Genomic DNA, 19,492 nt, shown 5'->3' on the forward strand with positions numbered 1-19,492 from the left:
TGGTAATGCACTTGAACATTTTACAGGGAAAAGGACAAATCAGATATGTTAAGTGTTTTCTCCAACTCATTTCATTTTTTAAACATAAGTTGATGCCTGCAAAACATTCAAAAGGAGCTGGGGCAGAGGCAAAATAACCCTTTAAACCAGGGGTCCCCAATACCAGTCCATGAGGTCCGGTGTCCCTGCTGGTTTTAGATCTCACCCTGGGTCAACACACCTGAATCACATAATTAGTTTATTACCAGGCCTCTGGAGAACTTCAAGAGATGTTAAGGTAATTTATCCATTTAAATCAGCTGTGATGGATCAAGGACACATTTAAAACCTGCAGGGACATCGGCCCTCGTGGACTTGGATTGGGGACCCCTGCTTTAAATGTAGTAACAAGTAACAATCTGTAACATTCTCAATTAGCAAGTTAATCTAGAACAGGTGTGGGTATCAAGATTGGGTATTAAATGGGTATGCACCAGAAGTTCAGCCTTTATAAGAAAAGATGGGTTGTGTTTCACCACTGTGATATTGTGAGAAAATAAATCAATCTTTCACCATAAAAACAATGTTTCTTAGTGCAAGGTAACATTGTGTGGGAGACCTGAGAAATCATTGGGCGTAAAGGCCAAGGGAAGAAACTCCTGCTGAATGTGTGTGATTTTCAAAAGGTTTGAAGGTATTGCATTCAAAATCATCATGCTACTCTGACTGACATAGCCAAGTGGGCTCAGAAGTACTTCAGAAAATCAGTGTCACTGAACACAATCTGCTGCTATATCAAGCTCATCTGAGATGGAACGAGTGACAATAGAAATGTGTTTTGTGGTCAAATAACTCCACGCTGGGGAGAGGATTAGCGTCGAATTCTACATTCCAAAGATGAAAAAGAAAGGTTGGATGGTATGGTTTGTGCAACACTGCCCATGGCATGGGGGGGGGGGGGGTTGAAGGCGTAATTGATGCAGACGTCATAGGACTTCTAGAGGGACATATGCTTCCATTAAGACAATCTCTTCCCAGGAACTCCATGTGTATTCCAGGAGAATATCAGTCTGACTTCATAAACAGTCTGTGTGCTTGACTGGCCTGTCTGCAGTCCAGAGCCGTCTCCCACTGAAATTGTCTGGTGCATCATTAAAGAAAATCAGATAGCCGACCACAGGCTGTTACTTACTTACAGCAGGAATTGCAAAGATTCTGTGTGTAAAATTGCAACAATTTCTTCAGTTCCAGAAGATTGGTGTGTAATTAAAAGAAAATGTGATGCGACCCAGTGGTAAAGTTCCCCCTGTCCCAACATTTTCGGAGTGTGTTGCATCAAGGATCAGCTACCCTGCCATGAACTGTAAACTTTCCAGTGAAGCTGAATCTTGGACACGATTAAGTGTTCCAACAGAACAGTGAACCCAAACACATATCAAAGCTGGTTTTGAACATATAAAACAAGTCAACTTGAAGCTCCTGGAATAGCCTTCCCCACCTCAACCCTATTGAAAATTTGTGGATTACGCTTTTTAAAAAAAAACAAAAAAAAAAAACAAACAACCCACACAGGTCTGTACCAGGACACCAACACATTTAACCCTGGAGAACCCATGGGGTCAAATTTGACCCCATGGGTTCTCTAGTAAACCAATGGGGTCGGCTCTGACCCCATGGGTTCTCCAGGGTTAAATGAACTCTACTCATAATCCTGCCAAGACTGTTCAAATATCCAGCCAGAATTATGCCAGAAGCTTGATGATAACTACCAATAGCCCCTTTCAGGGTGCACCTTCAACCAAATATTAGAGGGTGTATATATACACTTTTGCTCTTGCGGTTTACACAACAAAAAAAAAAAAAAAAACAACAAAAAAACCCAAATTACTTACCCTTACTTGATAAAAGTCTGTGACTACAAATCAATATATATTTTTTTTTTAATGTTGTATAAGCAACTTAATATAACCCTTAGCAAAGGTAGGACTTATAGTTGCATTACACTAACCAGGTTTGCCAAGCAGCTAGATATAAACTCTGTGATCAATTACTCATTTGATGCAAACAAATCCTTTTACAATATTTATTAGAAAGTTAAAGTACATCTTGAAGGAAATTAAAACATGCTTTCCTGCACAAGCCCCAAACCCCTCGGCACAAACTATTCAAGAATATAAATGAGGCAGTCTAACAGTAGTATTTTGATGTCAACACCATCTGAGGCAGCAATCCAAAACAAAGCTGTGTCAATTTTGAAAAGTAAAGAAATCACAATTACCAAAAACAAAACACACTTCTAGAGAAGGCACTATACATAGATAAGGACATACATAAGGACTGTACATTTGGGGGGGAAAAAAAAAAAGGGTATGCGAGAATAGACAAACAGCAAAAACTGATTAACCGAAGTCATTTTAAAGCAAAAGAAGTGAAAGATTTTCTGCATTTGCAGGTTCTCAGAATTTGTTGTTCATCTTTGTCATGCATGACATAATACTCTGAACCCTTTTCATGTATAAAGTTGCCAGTATAATGGCAGTTTGAAGCCCATGGCAGTGAAACCAAAAAAATATTGGGCCACAGTCTCTTGCGGAAGGAAAAAGACCCATCATAGGGCAGGCTCAGGATTTCTTGACAGGGCAGGTTGGAGGCAAGAGCCTGTGAGAGTTGGCACGCACCCACTGGTGGTCGATGACACTCTGTAGTGGGAGGCGATCGATGGGGTTGTGGCGAAGCAGCTTGGAGATCAAGTCTCGGGCACCATCAGAGACAACTTTAGGGAACTTCAAGTCCACCTGCAAATGGAAGATTTGATTCATGCATTTATCAGCAAAGGGGAATGCTGGGATTCTTAAAGTCTTAGCCAACTCACAAACTGCCAGGTACAGTCGAGTTTGATAATCATTTCCTGATACATGAGATGTAATGTCAAGTTTGAAAAAACGATGCAAGATGTGTCATTTTAAGAATTTATAACCAGAAAATTAAACATATAGATAAAAGTATTTTTATGCATTTTCTAAAACTTGTGAAAGGAATAAGCAGTCAAATGTTGTGCCCTTCAGAGTCATCCACATCTGCCAGTCAGCTACTGTTCTTATGCACATTTCAGAAAATGCATAAGTTCAAAACAAGCGGAGCTTAAATTAAACCTTTGCTTGTGACTTATTTTGTTCATAATAATTGTTAAGATCTGGGAACATTTGAGTGTCAAGAAAGTCCGCTCAGCGTAACACTTTAATCGGAGCTAAAACTCAAAATGTGTGTACTAAATCTGGTAAGCATAATGCTACAGAAGGTAAATTATCTTGTGTACTACATTACATTCCCAGAAGAAATAATGAAAAACCTACAAGAATTTTCCTTTTTTAGTATAAAGTAAGAGCTAAAGGGAAACAAGTGCTCGACTAGAGTGATACCTAAATGGCTTCTCTCACTACAGTAAAATCAGCTTCTTCTCTATGACTGAAACTTGTAACTTAATCATGAGATTTGACTGACCAAGTGCATTACACATGCAGATAAACACCAACCTTCATAATCCTTTTGTACGTTTCTGAGTGGCTTGCTGTTTCAAACGGTGGGTTGCCAACTAAACACTCGTAGCAGAGGACGCCAATGCACCACAAGTCCACCTTCTCACTATGGGTGTGTCCCTCAATCATCTCAGGAGGAAGGTAGTCCAGTGTCCCGCACATTGTGCGACGTCTGAGAAGGTTTAAAAAAAGGTGAGCAGGGCAGGGTGAACAGGCATCGTAAAGAAAGTGAAGTAGTGACAGTGTGGTTCCTCACCTTAGAGAAGGTGCATGGACTGACCAACCAAAATCAGCAATTTTCAGCTCTCCACGATAACCGAGAAGAAGATTCTCAGGCTTGATGTCACGATGAATTACTTTCTTCTCATGGCAATACATTAGTGCATCAGATATCTCCTCCATGTACTAGAATTTTAAAGAGGTTGGCATTAGGTTATAACTTCACTATTTTTGCAGTTCAGAGTAAAGAATTTTTTGTCACTACAATTCTGGTTGAGTTCTTACCGTGGCAGTACGCCGATCATCAAATCTGCCACATCTCTGAAGCTCTTTGTACATTTCACCACGTGGGGCGTACTCAAGCACTAAAAACACCCTCTTACGGTCATGGAAGTAATTGTAGAAGCGCAGGATGTTTGGATGCCTGAGGAAATGAAGCAGAAGAGATTTAAATCAGCATGCTAAATGCACCAAATATAAGCAGCCATTATATAGTATGCATTTATACAATATCAGCCTAATCTATAAGAGACAAATAAACCACTGAGAACACACCATTTCTTTGTATATCTTGTCCCCAGAGGCATTATACATGTAAATCATTGGTTAACAGACATTAACTACATTTCTCAGTGTATAGCAATGGCACAGTTAAAGATTTTTTTTGAAATTACCCAAATCATTGAAATGTTTAGATATAGAAGTACACAGCTCTCAGCATTGTTCGACCATTTGAATGTCCCTGCAGGAGACAGTGGAGGGTAGCACATAGCCTGCCAAACGTGTGTGAATTATAGGACGGTTGTTATAATCGCCCTAAAACGGGACAGTCCTACAAAAGGTTATTTTGTACATTTCAATGAATGTATCACCACACTTATTATTTGAACACATATTGTGTAACAAATTAAACTTGTGTTTGTAAACTCAGTGTGCCTAAGATGACAAAAGGGAGTAGAGCCAAAAAAAAAACAAAAAACAAAGAAGCAGGATACTAACTTGAGATGGGCCTGAATCTCAATCTCTCTCCTGAGTTGATGCTCCACACCTTCTTTCTCCATCTGAGACTTGAACAACACCTTCAGTGCCACAATTGCTTGGAGTTTCTTCACTCTCGCAAGATAGACATTTCCAAATTTTCCCTTTCCAAGTGGCCGACCAATGTCAAAGTCATCAATGGAAATTTTCCTGAAATAAAAACAAATAAAAGTTCTTTTAAATATTCAGGACAAAGACAACATATCAGGAATATAGAACTAGCCTTAGGTAGTACACTTACTTTGAAGCTGAGCTGGAGGACGAGCCAATGCATTCTCTCGCAGGACCTAAAAATAACACCACAATTAAAACTTAGCAATTAAAAATTTCCTGAGGGGTCTCAATCAGTTATCATAGGTTTGTGTTTTGCGATTAGTTTTTAAATTTCATTTTTACTTTGTTTCAAATTCAATTTCAGTCAGTTTCCAGAGTGGATATGAACACTTCAGTTTACCTTTTAATTTTCTGTCTTTTAATTTTAATTTAGTTATGTTTTCGTTTTTTCTCTAAATGTAGTTTTCCAGGTATATGGATTTTTTTAAACTTTAGTTTTCATTTCTATTTTAATCAGTTTCCCCCCAATATTCAGTTTTAGTTTAGTTAACTACAATAACCTTGGTCTTATCAGCATCTGCACAGAAGGAAAGACTTACCTGTGACAGTATTTTTCATTGTGTCTGCTCGTTGCTTCACCACAACTCGCTGAGGGCCTGACAGGTTCGGTGTGGCAAACTGACATCAAGAGCAAACACAAAAACACAGCTATAAGTGATTTATTCATTGCACTATGGCTAAATCACTCATTTATTAATATTACAACTACTACTACAAAATTTTACCTACATATATTCTTTGATTTGCTCAAAGTGACTTTCGGTATTTTAATAACACCTCAGTCCAAGCTGAATCAGATGTGCTTGCTAGATTTAAGCACAGTTAACAGTAATGGGCCAAGCAACATAATCTTTTACAATTTCCATACTTACTGGTCTTTGAAGACCTCTGGGCTCGTAATTTTCCTTATTCTGTAAAGAAATAAATACAACTCACTAAAACAGTACATTTGAGCTATTTTGTGCCCCCCTTGCTTTTAGCTTTATACTTATTTTAGACAACCAACAAAGGGAAGCAAGCAAGAGATTAAGGCACACTTTGTAACTCATAACCTAGGATGTTGTGTCAAGGCTCAGTGCTTTCCCTGTTTATCATTAATGGTGACTTTAACCAAGAGTTTGGAATTAACTCAATGTCTGAATAGATTACTTATAAAATATGGTCTGAAGTTCATCCAAGTCACAATTACATTCTGATTTCAATCATTAAGCACAACCAGATGTTCTTTTCATTTCTTAGCGTGCACACACACACACTGAGCTGTAGTGAATTTATGTAAATTGTAGAAACTTTCCTCATGTATAACTTATGATGCATGCACAATGACAAACATGAATGGTGGAGTATTTCTCCTTACCAAACTGTTTCAGTTCATCAGTATTTCTTGGAGATCTTTATTTAACAGCTCTCTTCACTTAATGCAACAGCATCTAAACTAGGTTCAGGTCGCCAATAATCTTTCTAGAGGCAAAACAGAATTTGTATGCTTTTACTTACTGGAAGGGCCACCTCTACAATCACTGTCACTTCCTGTTTTACGCCAAAATAGCACAGGGTGTAACACGTTCCTAAAGTTGGAGAGCCACCCTCCACTTCAAGTTAATACTTAGTGTGTAAAATAAAGTAATATAATGGAGAGCACACACGGCTATTACTGCGACCTAACCGATGGTTAGATTATTTCTAGATTCCATCCCCTCTCGTTTTTTTTAAATTGTGCACACATCTAAAGCGTTTTCTAGTGCCAGAGACAGTAATATATTTGATTTCAGCTGGTTTTCATTATCATATACAAAACCGAGAAGGAAACACTGTCTGTGGGTGGCTGAATTACCCACCACAACTCTTTACCCGGTTTGAGAGGTAAAGACGCCTTGTTTTATCATGACTTGATCGCCACACTGACCTTAGATATGCTGGTTCAATGCTTTATATAGTGTTCATAAATTACACTTACTGGATTGAAGATCAACGAGTTAAACATTTAAATTAATCGTTAAACAAAGAAAAAGGTTTACCGGGCCTCTGTCATTTAAAGTCAGCGTTCAAACAATTGCAGTACAAGTCACTGTACTGATCACCTTTAAGGAAAACATTAACTTAACTCGAAGTAGAAAACACTGCCTCGTTCATAGAATATACTACCTGTGATCTTTTTACCTCGAGTTAACGTTACACGTTAGTCTGCTAAGCTAGCTTGCAAGCACAACGTTAGCTAAATTAAGCTAAAATTTACGTCTACGTAAACATTATATACGGAGTTTAAATTGTTATCAACTGTTACTCGGTAACGCTTGGACATAAATGTATAAATATCGAATTACCTGCATCGTAGTGAAGGAAAAACAGTATTAAATTTACAGCGTGAAAACCTCAATCTTGTAACCCAGAACTTCCTCGGCCGCCAGCGTTTTCAAAAAGCTAATCTTCACGAACGTGATTGGTGAGCTTCGCACACTTAGAGAACAGTCATTGGATAAAAGCGCTGCAAGGGGCAGCGTGTCATTGGTGAGCGGTGGATGTGGTCCCGCCCACATGCTGTACATTATTTTTAAAAAGCAGGAGTAACGTCCACGGTATGTGATGTATGTAGGCTGTATACAGCATTTATATCCTTTGTCTGCGTCCATAAAGGCCTAATTTTTCATTGGCTAAAATCTACAAAATTCAAGCACGTGACAGAAAACCAACAGTACCTGATACACCTGGTACGGTTTGAATGTATTTTACTTCATTTCTATGTTATGCTACTTTCAAATCTTACTTCACAAATGCAAATATTTTACTTTATACGTCATTTACTTTATACTTATTATTTCATACTGAAGATTTAATGCCTTCACGGTATGGTTCTAGTCTATATTGGCCCAAAAATTCCCTCATAAATAACTCCATACATTTTAACCATTTTTTAAACCACTGATCTAATTATTATTATTATTAACCTTTATTTTACCAGGAAAAGTCCCATTGAGATTAAAAACCTCTTTTTCAAGGGAGTCCTGGCCAAGAGGCGACAACATGTTAAAATTACAAAGTTACATACATGTTATAAGTAACAATTACATTTTAAAAAACATTTTTCTCTGGCTCTCTCAATTAAAATGTATGCGGTAAATAGCCTACCTGACAATAATAATAAATGGTTGATTAGTCCTTAATAAAGAGTATGGGAAGTGTATTTTCAAATTTACAACATTTATTTTGCAGAAAATCATCATACAGTAACACAACAGCCATAAAAGCTATTTTGATTTAGCTATACTTATTAATTTACTGAAAGTGAAAATGGCAAGAAATTTCAGTTGTTTAATAGTGTCCTCACTGCTATTGCAGACAATCCCTCATAACTATTATATATAATTAGCAACATTACTTCAACATTAATCGACACTTGGAGCACATAAAAAGCTAATTGCAAATAGTTTGTGCATTCAGGGCAGTGGTAGGAAACTTTGTATGTAGGACTTGAATGTTTTTCCCACTCACCTGTTCTGAAATGGGTAAAACAGGTGCACCATATATGATCACATCTATGCTGTTTTACTAACAGTACATGTTTAGTTTCAAGAGTCTCTAAAACCAATGTCTTCCTTGATTTGACCTATTGACCTATGGTGGATCTAAAATGTATCCAAATAGCTGCGGCTCAAATTTGACCAGTAAGAGCCGTAATGTACAAAAATTCATAGCACCCTTACAAGAGTATAACATTTTTAACCATTTTAATCTATGTGTATATTGGGTCACTTTCAATGTGAAATGTTCACACTGGACAAATTTGAACTCAACGGTATGTAGGTGTTAAATTCTTTGTTGTGTAGAATATAAAAAATTAAAACAATTTCCAGCTGCAAAATATACTGCATATCATATATAAATTCATGAATCCAAACTTTTAATCCCATAATTACTTTTAATTAAGATGCTTTTAATTTTGATTATACGGTTTGTGTACCATTAAGCTACTTGTGTAGGATTAATACTTACTCATTTAAATTCTTGTCTTTCCACTTTTCAAAAACCGTTACTGGCCACTCCAACACTCAAAACAAGAGAAATGACCCGTGACAATTTTCTGAAGCTGACAAGAAATCACCTATGTAAAAGAAGATAAAATGTAGTATTTGACCTTGAAAAATGATACATGCAGTTTCATGACAAACTGATCAGTCATCTTTAAAGGTGCAGTCGACATACCGTATTTGTATTCAAGCACAAATTCTGGGTTTACTTCATCAAAATAGCTTTATTCAGAACAATTTGTTCTTCACAAGATGAACCTTCATTGAATGGTTGCTTTAAATGCAACACACTTCGGTATGATGACACAAATCTTCCATGTTTTTTCCTAAAACTGAGACAATATACACACATTCAGGATAAGCGGTTGCTTTTTGTTCTCAGTTTCTACAAAACACATATGCAACACCCAACAATATCCTGTGCATCACCCAACCAAACAGAGTAAAATATATGTTTTCTGACAGTATACGCTGTTGATAAGTGGTAAAGAACAGGAAACAGGTGGATCATGACTTATTTGTCTTTGTAGCTTACACCTGCTTATCTGTTTACAGTCCAACAGCAACTGTTCTGCATTTTATTTCATACCGTTAGAGTTTCTAAGCACTAAAAAGGAGAGACTTCCCACTGACTTACCTCAAAGAAACTGAGTATTGTAGGAGATCATGACATATCCCTTAAGACAATATAATTTGTGTCTTTGACGACAGATGTTTTTTCTTAACTTTCATAATGTAGTAACCTCAGCTTATGAGGCAACCTTGCAAACTGACGAGAAAGATGTTTTTCATGATGTTTGCATCAATGTGATGAAGTAATCTGATTTGTCAACGACAGACAATTCAGTTTGGAAGTTTTATGCAACTGTTACCAATCAGATTTTTCAGAAAACACCATATCACAATATATCTCTTACTTCTAAGTCAGCTTTAATCAAGACAAGTAACATTTTGAACATAATACTGTAAAAAGCTAAATAAAGGGCCAAAACATTTATTGTTGTTCTTGCACTGCTGAAAACTGCAATCCTCCTCTAAAGCACTCAAAGGTAATTCTGTCGAGGAAGTCATTTATTTTTATACATACTATTTTTTTTTTAATTTAATCGCTCAATAAACCCTTAATACATTTGAATACATTACTGTGTACAGCTATTCAGTTTTTGTTACTTCATTCTAAAAGCCTAAAAATACTATAAACATGGATCATTGTGAGCAGACTTTTAAAATTATTTATTTATTTATTTATGGACTTATTGTGGCATTGTCAGAAAAAGTTGACAGAGCATTCTGAATCGGGTTCTACTTATATCAACATGATCTAAAAGCCTATGTAACAGTTTTTTGTTGTTATTGTTTTATTTATTTATTTTTAATCCCATGTGGGTTGCTTGTATATAGCAGCATATAGCTTCATTCAATCTTCATTATTCTGAACAGAGCAGTTGGTAAACACCAGTGTGCAGGATGGCAGCAGGACAGCCAGTGTGCGACGCAGACCTGGAATAGGATCATTCATATCTGCCATCTTGTTCTCGTCGCTGCTGCCATCTGCACCTGCAGCTTCTTCTCTGTCCTGCTCTTCTTCCTCACCGCCCTCCCCCTCTTCTGCTGGTGGATTCTGACGAGGCTGGAACCTGACGTCCACAAATTCCAGCTGGCGAAGTCCACGGAGCATCCTGCAGCTCCGGGCTATCTGCAGCTCGCTGAGTGTGCAGTCCCACAGGCGCAGACGTTTCAGGTCTTTCAAGCGGCTGGCGCAGAGCAAACCTGGACCCACCTCTTTTCCACCAAGACTTAGCTCCTCCAGCCCAAGCCAGCCAGCCCCCAAGCCAAGGGAGGCCATATGTAACTGGTAGCCCTGCCGCCCTGTAATGCCTATTTCCAGAAACTTGAGCCTGGAAAGCCCTTCTACACCACAGACACCATCTTTGGCAGCACAGCTTCTAAGCCCATTAGCTGTTACACGAAAGGTGTCACGTAGCTCTAGATGACAGAGCCTCTCCCATGATGTCAGACCCTGCAGGTGCTGGTCTGTAAAAGAGGGCACATTGTTAAGGACTAACCTCTCAATACCAATCCCTGAAGGAGAGCCAGCCCCTTTTCCTTTCTGGTTCCTTCCTTTCAGTTGAGCACCAACACTGGATGTGGGTTCTGCTCTTTCTTGGGGACTAGCTGATGGCAGGGTCTGATTGAAGAAGCCACGAGGCAGCTCACAACCCCGCAGCTCCAGCACCTGCAAAGATGGAGGTAGGATCTGGCAACTGGGCAGGCTTCTCAGGTCTGCATGCAGAAGATAGAGCTTACTCAGTCGAGGGCATTTTGTGGACAAAACTTTAAGCCAAGACTCAGAGAGAAAGGTTCCGCCACGTGCGGACAGCAGCAAACCACGCAAGCGAAGGCACCTTAGTCCGCAACCCAGGTACTGACGCAGCAGGACCCAAAGGATGCGGGATGTCACCTAACACACAGTGGACAGTCCATGAATATGTGTGTGTTGAGAGAGAGAAACAATAACAGTCAATAACTGCACAAACACACAACCCATGTGTTATTAAATGATGCTCATTGTTTATTTTTAGAGCATATTTTACACACAAAAGCATTTCAAAATGCTTTACAAGGGGCTTTAAAAAGCAATACACAATTTTATTCACTATCAAAGAAACTAAAATACACATACAATAGAAAAACACATACCAGCCAAGAGAAAATATTAGTGGATGGCTGTTAAGAATGACTAGTAACAGCTCAGAAACTGCCAATAGATGGCCTAAGACTCAAATCAGCAACTAGGTTGTTGAAACAAAGATATGTCAAAACTGGCTTTGGGATGGATAAACCAGGCTAAGCTCCTGGAATGGCTTTCCCAAAGCTCCAACGTCAATTGTACTGAAAACTTGTAGACTATGTTTAAAAGCTGGCTCCATGTGGAAACCAACCAATTTAACTAAACTCAACCAATTCTGCAAAGAAGAGTGGTTAAATACCCAGCTACTGTTGCACCAAAAGCTTGTTGATGGCTACCGAAAGTGTTTAACTGAAGTGCAACCAATATTTATATTAACCAAATATTAGTTGGGGTTGTATGTGTGGATTTGATTCAAACTTGTGCATCTACTTTTTCCTCTTTAAAGCCATTAAAGCTGTGTTCTGTACTATTCTATTCCACCCCGGACAAAGAACAGTTCAAAGAAATTATGAAAAGCCCCAAATTCCTATGTAAAGAGCTTAGAAAGAAAAATGGCTGGACTTCTTTAAGTTTCTTCAAGACATTTCACCTCTCACCCCAGAAGCTTCTTCAGTTCTAAGACCAAATGGTGGAAAGCCCCAGGTATTTCAGCTCTAGTGGGAGTTGTCCCTTAAGAGGGTCGTTTGGTCTTAGAACTGAGAGGTGAAATGTCTTCAAGAAACTTAAAGCAGTCCAGTCGTTTTTCTTTCCAAGCGCCTTGGATTACCATGACCTGGATGACTGAGAACCTACACAGACCCAAATTCCTGTGGCATTCATGCCCATGATGCATCTATAAATATCTCAGGACAACTGTATAAGTGGGCCCGTTTTGAGACAGGAAAATCACGGTGTTGTATTTTTATTTGATGATACAGTTAAAACCAGTGCTTTAATGTGAGAGGATAAATTAAAACATGAGTCAACAGCTCCCAGTCGTTCATCTTTATCAAAAAAAAAAAAAAGTTATCGCTATGGGTTTGTTTCTATTATTATCCCCAAGTAACAGACTAGATTACTAAATGCCTGGCCTGCATTAACAGAAGAAACGAAAAATGATGAAGCCACACTGGCAACAGCATCCTTACCCCTTTCCATGAAGTCAGGTCGACATTTCTCCACAGTCTTTGGTCTTTAACAAGGCGTTTCCACCTCTTACATACCCTAAAACCACAATTTAAAATATATAAACATATGCACAAATCACATAACAAAAGACAAAACAAACGAAAACCTGAGTTTTGTTTTAAACGACGATTAACTAGTAAATCATTGAGAGCAAAGTTGAAATCCCCTTACCTCCCGGCTTTGACGACCTCTCGTACGTTCAGGTAGGACAACACATCGATTAAAATGTTTTCGGGAAAGTAGTCCAGATTGCAGCCCCTAAATTCTTCCATTTTGTAAACAAAACTCTCAAACCTCACACACGGAATGGTACATGAACGCACACGGGTTGCGCCCGAATCAGCAATCCCCCGGAAACACCGGTCCACTGACTGTGTGACCGAGCGGCCGCTGGGCAGTTAAATCAAATCAGCGGCTTTAAGCTCAACACAACGTTCCCCGACCCAAAGAGCCTATGTTTCTATAAACTCCCATCAGGTTTATGACCGTGAATATGCGGCATGGTTTGTTTTAAAAAAGAGCCCCGCGAAGAGCCACTTAACGTCCTTTGCATCAACAGTCCACTGCGCCTGCGCGGATTACCGGACAAGATGGCGACCAGCAATGGTGGAGGAATGGAAGTGGATGGGGCAGGCGAGTATTTATCCCTCATCTCATCGTTTCTGTCCACACCAACCAAAACCTGCGCGCAGGTTGCCGTATATGTTGTTTTGTGTGTTATAAGTGAGCGGAAGTGGCGACTCCGTGGTGTTAAAGGGTCGTAAGGAGCTTGCTCGCTGACATAGCAGGTTAACGTACTCAGCTCTGTGAAGCTGTCAGTACATTCATCACTGTGTGGATATTTCAGGCAGTTCCCTCTGCTTTGCCACAGGAGTTTGCATCAGAAATTTGAAGTAAAAGCTAACATCATGTGCAGTTGATTAAAATGCTGTGGCAGTGCTGCAACACCAAACACGTCAACATTAGCTATACATGAGAGAAACCGACATGCAGGCCTATATCTGTGTGAATAGTTACATATACATTAAAATGACTGTATGTAGCGAGCATAGGGCGACCGCTCAGAGTCGCGTTTTATTAACTTTATAAACTGTCATTGGGCACCTCGCTGACTCATCTACCTGTCCAGGTGTCCTGTTGGGAAACTGTGGAACTCGTTTTATGATTGTATATGCTATTTAACCTTTTAGGAACGATCCTGAGAATGATCGTTTGTGCCAAACTAAACAGATGATTAATGCCAAAAGGATATATCCAGTCACTTATTTTGAATGGAAAGAAAACTGTGTACTGTTGCTTGGCTCTGGAGCTCAGTGATTATTGTCATCAGCTACAATCCGAGTGTAAATAATCTCTCTTATTATTTTGTCTGTTATGCATTGGTCAAACGTTATTGATTGTTTTGGGTCCATACTGATTTACCGCTATTGATGTGTCTCTGCTTATTTTCTTGTGTTCCACATATACATGCAGTTTGATTAGACGTATACCGAAACAGGGCTGATCCATTGTTGATTAACTTTCCAGTTAATCTGATTGGACCATATTAATCACTTTTGGTTCATCACTGTTGCTTTTTTCCTAATTTTCCAGTAATTATTTGGATTTGAAGAAGTATTTCCGTTTGTACCTGGGTCACTGTTGCCCTTTTGCACAACTATCTCAGATTTGCCTAAAAAGGCTATGGTCCACAGATTGGATACATATATATTGGTTGCTGTGAATTTGTAGCTTCATATATCAAACATTTTTCAAGATGTATTCTTTTCAAAAATGGTCCATCGACACATTTTCATTGATATCATACGAAGGTAAAATTTTACAGTTTGTGACGATAAAATTCTGTGATGGTTGATTTGAGATGGAAACTCTTTGTCTGGCTTTCCGGTAATTGTTTGAATTTGACAAAGTGCTTCCAGTTAACAAGTTTTTTGACTTTTTTATATATTGTCATTGACATACTGTTAATCCCAATCATGTTTGTGTCTTTGTGTGATTGTAGCCAGCCCCAGTGTTATGGCCTCAGGGGTCACTGGGAGTGTTTCTGTGGCCTTACACCCTCTGGTTATCCTAAACATATCCGATCACTGGATACGCATCCGCTCGCAGGAGGGCCGACCGATGCAGGGTATGTGTGAAAAAACAACACATTATCCTATCACATATATATTGGGCTTATGGAATAAAAGTCTAAGTTAAAGATAAACATATGCTGTTGTGTTTGTCTCTGCTCAGTGATAGGAGCTCTGATTGGGAAACAGGAGGGTCGAAACATCGAGGTGATGAACTCCTTTGAGCTGCTGTCTCACACCATAGACGACAAAGTGCACATTGACAAGGAGTACTACTACACCAAGGAGGAACAGTGTAAGCTTTGTTCAAGTGTTAAGGACAATAATGCACATATTTGTGTGTGCATCTTCTTTAATGACTCAGTTGTTCGGTAGCTGGAGTTAGTAACACTGGCGTAATCATCATTCAGGAAAATCAGTTCACACGTCAGTTTGTCGTGATTTGTTTTTCTAGACTTAGACTCTAGTTTTGTCCTTGCCTCCTTTATTAAATTGAGACATTTTCTATCTGTGTTCTGACCTTCCCACACGAAGAACAATAAACAGTACAACAATTGATAAGTCTTGAACGCCAGAATGGGACTCTGTAGTTTTGGAGTTTCAGTTCCCAAAGAGTACAGATACATTGTTAATATGTTTGGATGTGCAAGGAGTAAAACACGTGAAGGGAGATTCCTGACACTTGACCAAAAGATGGCAGCATTGGATCCAGTTGTTGAGCCATAAGTAAATGATTTACACACAAGTCTTTTGGTCAAAATGACATAAAAACTACCAAAACTCTCGATCTCTGCCTCTTGCTTTGGATTTTGTAATTTTTTTTTTCAAGTCAGTTCCTGTTAATTTCCAGAAAATCAGAACAGTGATTATAACAAAAACACAACTCTTTATGAAGGCAGTTGACTCACAGTCGTGGAGACATCCCGAGCCTCTGTAAGCATTTGCAACAAAGCCTCATCAAGCAGGGTTTTTTTTTAATTTGTATTTTTTAACACATTTTATTAAAATGACAAAGACTTAAACCTGTAGTTTGTTTCGTAAGTTCACTATATTGTTTAGTTAACTGCTGTAACCTTGAAAAAAGTGGAGCATGAGAAAAAAAAAATCTCTTCAGTTTTCATGTCACTGTGAGAGAGTTCGTTGATGACTATGTTCTCCAAGCCCCTCTCAGATATTTATTTATCAGTAAGTCAAGTCATCAGATCATTTTGTTTTTACATTTGTCCTCTGGTCTCTCAGTCAAACAGGTCTTCAAAGACATGGAGTTTCTGGGCTGGTACACCACAGGTGGTCCTCCAGACCAGTCAGATATCCACATTCACAAGCAGGTAGGCAGACACTGAAGCCCACTGACAGGTGGCAGGATGTCGATGTTTTGACACGTGTACTGTGACCATGAATGTTTCAGAAGCAAAATGTATCACTTTTAAGCTTTTAAATATCTTAAAACCCCATACACACCTGCTCCACTTGTGTTGTACGTTAACACATGCCTTTATACTGCTATAGAGTCTACACACAAGTACATGATGCTGGATATTTCAGATCGTTTGCTTTTACCCTCATTTCTCTACTTCCTGGCAGGTGTGCGAGATCATTGAGAGCCCTCTTTTCCTGAAGCTTAACCCAATGACCAAACACACGGACGTGAGTTCATTTGCATTGTTTCAGCAACGATGTCACTGGTACAAACACAAACGCCTCTGCTCTAAACAGTGTTCTTTTGTCCCACAGCTTCCTGTTAGCGTTTATGAATCTGTCATTGACATCATCAGTGGCGAGGTATAGTTTACTTCCACTTTTATCTAGTGCACGTCTAATCTTGATTGCCACAGATGCTTCAGTTTCATCTGATATGTATTGTTTTTGTTTGTTTGTTTGTTTTCAGGCCACCATGTTATTTGCTGAGCTGACGTACACTCTGGCCACAGAGGAAGCGGAGAGAATTGGCGTTGACCACGTAGCTCGTATGACGGCCACCGGCACTGGAGAAAACTCAACAGGCAAGACAAGCTGTTGCCTCAAGAATTACTTGTACATGTTCTACTAGCTACACACTGATCATAGTCATGAATTGTTGCCAATTAAGCATTCTTTATTTAACAATAAGCCACAAAAGGTGGTAAATCAGAGCTTTTCTCCAGCTTCAAATCCAAAGGAAATGGCTTTTGTAGCTTTGTTGAGTTTCTAGGCTTAGAAATGGTTAGAGGCGCTGTTGTCAAAGATTAAAGGCAGACTTGACTACTTTTTATGAAAATGTGTTTCCTTTAAAAAATGCAATATACAAATGATTTGTGATACGAGGTATAACTAAAAAAAATACAACAACAGCAAAAACACCTTCTACAATTTCAGTTTGGCCGTTCTCTAGTTTTGTCTTTCTGCACTCATGCCTCTGTGATGCATACTAGAGCTTCTCAAGTGTTAAAGTCATGTTAGGAAGGGGGCAAAGTCAAAAAAGAGGTGAACCTAGGCCATGGGCTGCCACATGCATGGTGGCAGGATCCACGGATTAGATGCTTTCAGCTGAATTTTCTCCCTCAGGGTTTTACAGTAGCTCTCCAAACTTTCTGCCTCACACTGGGGGGAAATTTTTACATTGTACAACCATGTAAACCCAGAAATAAATGATTTAAATGAGGTGTAACAAGCTGTCAGTTAGGGCATGGTGTCACATGGTGTCTCCTCCATCAGTCAGCTGTCCTGTGACCTGCGTCTTATTGGTCACCATCAAAATGAATCGGGGGTTTAACTGTGTTGTTTGGTGTCTTTCTTCTGTGTTAGTTGCTGAACACCTTATAGCCCAGCACAGTGCGATAAAGATGCTCCACAGCCGAGTGAAGATCATTCTAGAGTACGTCAAAGCCGTGGAAGCAGGTGAGAGGATGAGGGGGTCGTTTAATGACTGAGTGAGAGCGAAGAATGTGAAAATAAATCTGAAAAGCAGATGTTTTTAAATGAGATGTTTCCTCTCCTTCATTTTTTTTTTAAAGGAGGCCCCTCAAACATGCCCCTCTGTAATTACAAGCTTCTGTTTGACAGTTTCTTGACAAACTCAACATTTTCCAGCGTGCTGTTTATTTGTTTCTCACAGGCGAGGTGCCATTTAATCATGAGATCCTTCGAGAAGCAAACGCCCTGTGCCACAGACTGCCAGTCCTCAGCACCATAAAATTCAAAACTGACTTCTATGATGTAAGTAATCTTTGTTGCTCCTTCACACACACACAGATGGACCAAGGCAGGTCAAAATCCCGGGAAAAATGAGAAAAGGAATAATCTAACTTGCCTCTCTTTGGTAACAGTTTTTAAATATAGCTAATATTTAGCAGCATTGTAACAGTTAACAGGCAGGGAAACACGCGATTCAGGGATCAGTGTATTCAAATGTGATGTGTTTACATGTAATTATAAAGATGGAACTACAGTGTTTCAGTGGACAGTTTAGAGCCAAATAAATTTTCGTTGCGTATCGAGACACATAAAATGCTCAAAGTACTTTTCAAGCATTTGCTGTAGTTGGTAAAGATGTAAAGACAAATGCGTCAGTTTATAAACTGACCCCATTGCTGCACCAGCCACATAAAGCATGTGGATCATTTTTGATGAGATAGAAAATAAATGAAAAGCAGCTCCTAAATCGTGCAACTGTATTGCAAAAAGTCACCAATCTTCAGTTTGATAAGTTCTATGCAAGACGCGTGAAGTCATTTTAGGTATTTTTCCATTGTTTTTTTTTAATAATCTGCCAGTGTACAAGAAATTAACGGAGCAGTGGGATGTATTTTTACAGCTGGTGATTATTTAGTCACTTTTACACAGTGTACTCCACTCTCTATTTCTTTACTTTTACCCACATTACATAAATCTTTCCCAGTGTTCCCAAGTACTGGGTCCAAAAACAGAAGACAAACACAATCCTAAAATCAAAGCTCACATCTCATTTTATCAAAGTGTAGCTGCACCCTTTTTGCTGCACGTTTTGCTGTCATCGACATCGAATACTACAATAATAAAATGAAAGCAGCAATAAAAGATGGTCAGTTAGATAAGATAAGAAGTCTGAGTCACAAGGAAAAATTAATTTATGATTAAATATCTCTTGTTGTGATGATGTTACTGTTCATTGTGCTGTAAAAGTGAGAACTCCCTGACGCCGTTCTTCTGTTTACCCTGCAGCAATGTAATGACGTCGGCCTCATGGCCTACTTAGGCACTATCACCAAGACTTGCAACAGTATGAATCAGTTCATCAACAAGTTCAACGTCCTGTACGACAGACAGGGCATCGGCCGGAGGATGAGAGGACTCTTCTTTTGAGCAAAGCAGAGAATCAAAACGAGCACCGCAGTTTATTATTCTCTGTTCTGTCTTTTTCTTTTCTTTGTTTTTTTTTTTGTCTGTTTCTACTTTGATTAGCTAAAAAGCAGTTCTTAAACCAACCGTAGCTTTTCAGAGCAGTTAAAAAATTCCAACCACAAGTGTATCTAAAAGCACCGATCATTAAAAGCTATGTACAAAGTCACTCATCTGTTTGGTGGGTCTGCACAGCAATGAGTCCACTGTACATGAACGTTCTGTTATTTTACCCAGTTTGTTTTACTGTTTCATGTTCCTGTATGTAATAAATGATCTGCTGATTTTTCGTTT

General features: G+C 39.0%; 3 protein-coding genes across 4 annotated transcripts; 1 reads left to right on the forward strand and 2 right to left on the reverse strand.

The window, feature by feature from the left end:
* Positions 1-2,048: 2,048 nt before the first annotated feature.
* Positions 2,049-7,368, reverse strand: aurkb (aurora kinase B). Of its 2 annotated transcripts, XM_076875889.1 has the most exons (10): positions 7,211-7,338; positions 6,244-6,347; positions 5,759-5,797; positions 5,426-5,504; positions 5,014-5,059; positions 4,734-4,922; positions 4,020-4,158; positions 3,772-3,920; positions 3,513-3,687; positions 2,049-2,774 (listed from the first exon to the last, which is right to left on the reverse strand). In XM_076875889.1, the coding sequence occupies exons 4-10, from the start codon at positions 5,442-5,444 to the stop codon at positions 2,601-2,603; spliced, it is 891 nt and encodes a 296-aa protein (XP_076732004.1). In that variant the 5' UTR covers positions 5,445-5,504; positions 5,759-5,797; positions 6,244-6,347; positions 7,211-7,338; the 3' UTR covers positions 2,049-2,600. The 2 variants fall into 2 exon arrangements, with proteins under 2 accessions (XP_076732004.1, XP_004545891.1); XM_004545834.5 differs by lacking the exon at positions 6,244-6,347 and having other exon boundaries at positions 7,211-7,368.
* A 1,747-nt stretch (positions 7,369-9,115) lies between these two features.
* LOC101478460 (uncharacterized) lies at positions 9,116-13,365 on the reverse strand. The gene is made up of 3 exons (XM_004545836.5): positions 12,942-13,365; positions 12,731-12,806; positions 9,116-11,372 (listed from the first exon to the last, which is right to left on the reverse strand). The coding sequence occupies exons 1-3, from the start codon at positions 13,040-13,042 to the stop codon at positions 10,329-10,331; spliced, it is 1,221 nt and encodes a 406-aa protein (XP_004545893.1). The 5' UTR covers positions 13,043-13,365; the 3' UTR covers positions 9,116-10,328.
* Positions 13,366-14,764: 1,399 nt separating this feature from the next.
* Positions 14,765-19,487, forward strand: cops6 (COP9 signalosome subunit 6). Its single transcript, XM_004545835.3, has 9 exons — positions 14,765-14,898; positions 15,006-15,137; positions 16,082-16,170; positions 16,427-16,489; positions 16,577-16,624; positions 16,731-16,845; positions 17,627-17,719; positions 17,937-18,037; positions 19,022-19,487. Exons 1-9 carry the CDS (start codon positions 14,787-14,789, stop codon positions 19,160-19,162), a joined length of 894 nt encoding a protein of 297 aa, XP_004545892.2. The 5' UTR covers positions 14,765-14,786; the 3' UTR covers positions 19,163-19,487.
* Positions 19,488-19,492: the final 5 nt, after the last annotated feature.

This window comes from Maylandia zebra, linkage group LG2 (assembly GCF_041146795.1).
Source record: "Maylandia zebra isolate NMK-2024a linkage group LG2, Mzebra_GT3a, whole genome shotgun sequence".
Classification (NCBI taxonomy): Eukaryota; Metazoa; Chordata; class Actinopteri; order Cichliformes; family Cichlidae; genus Maylandia; species Maylandia zebra.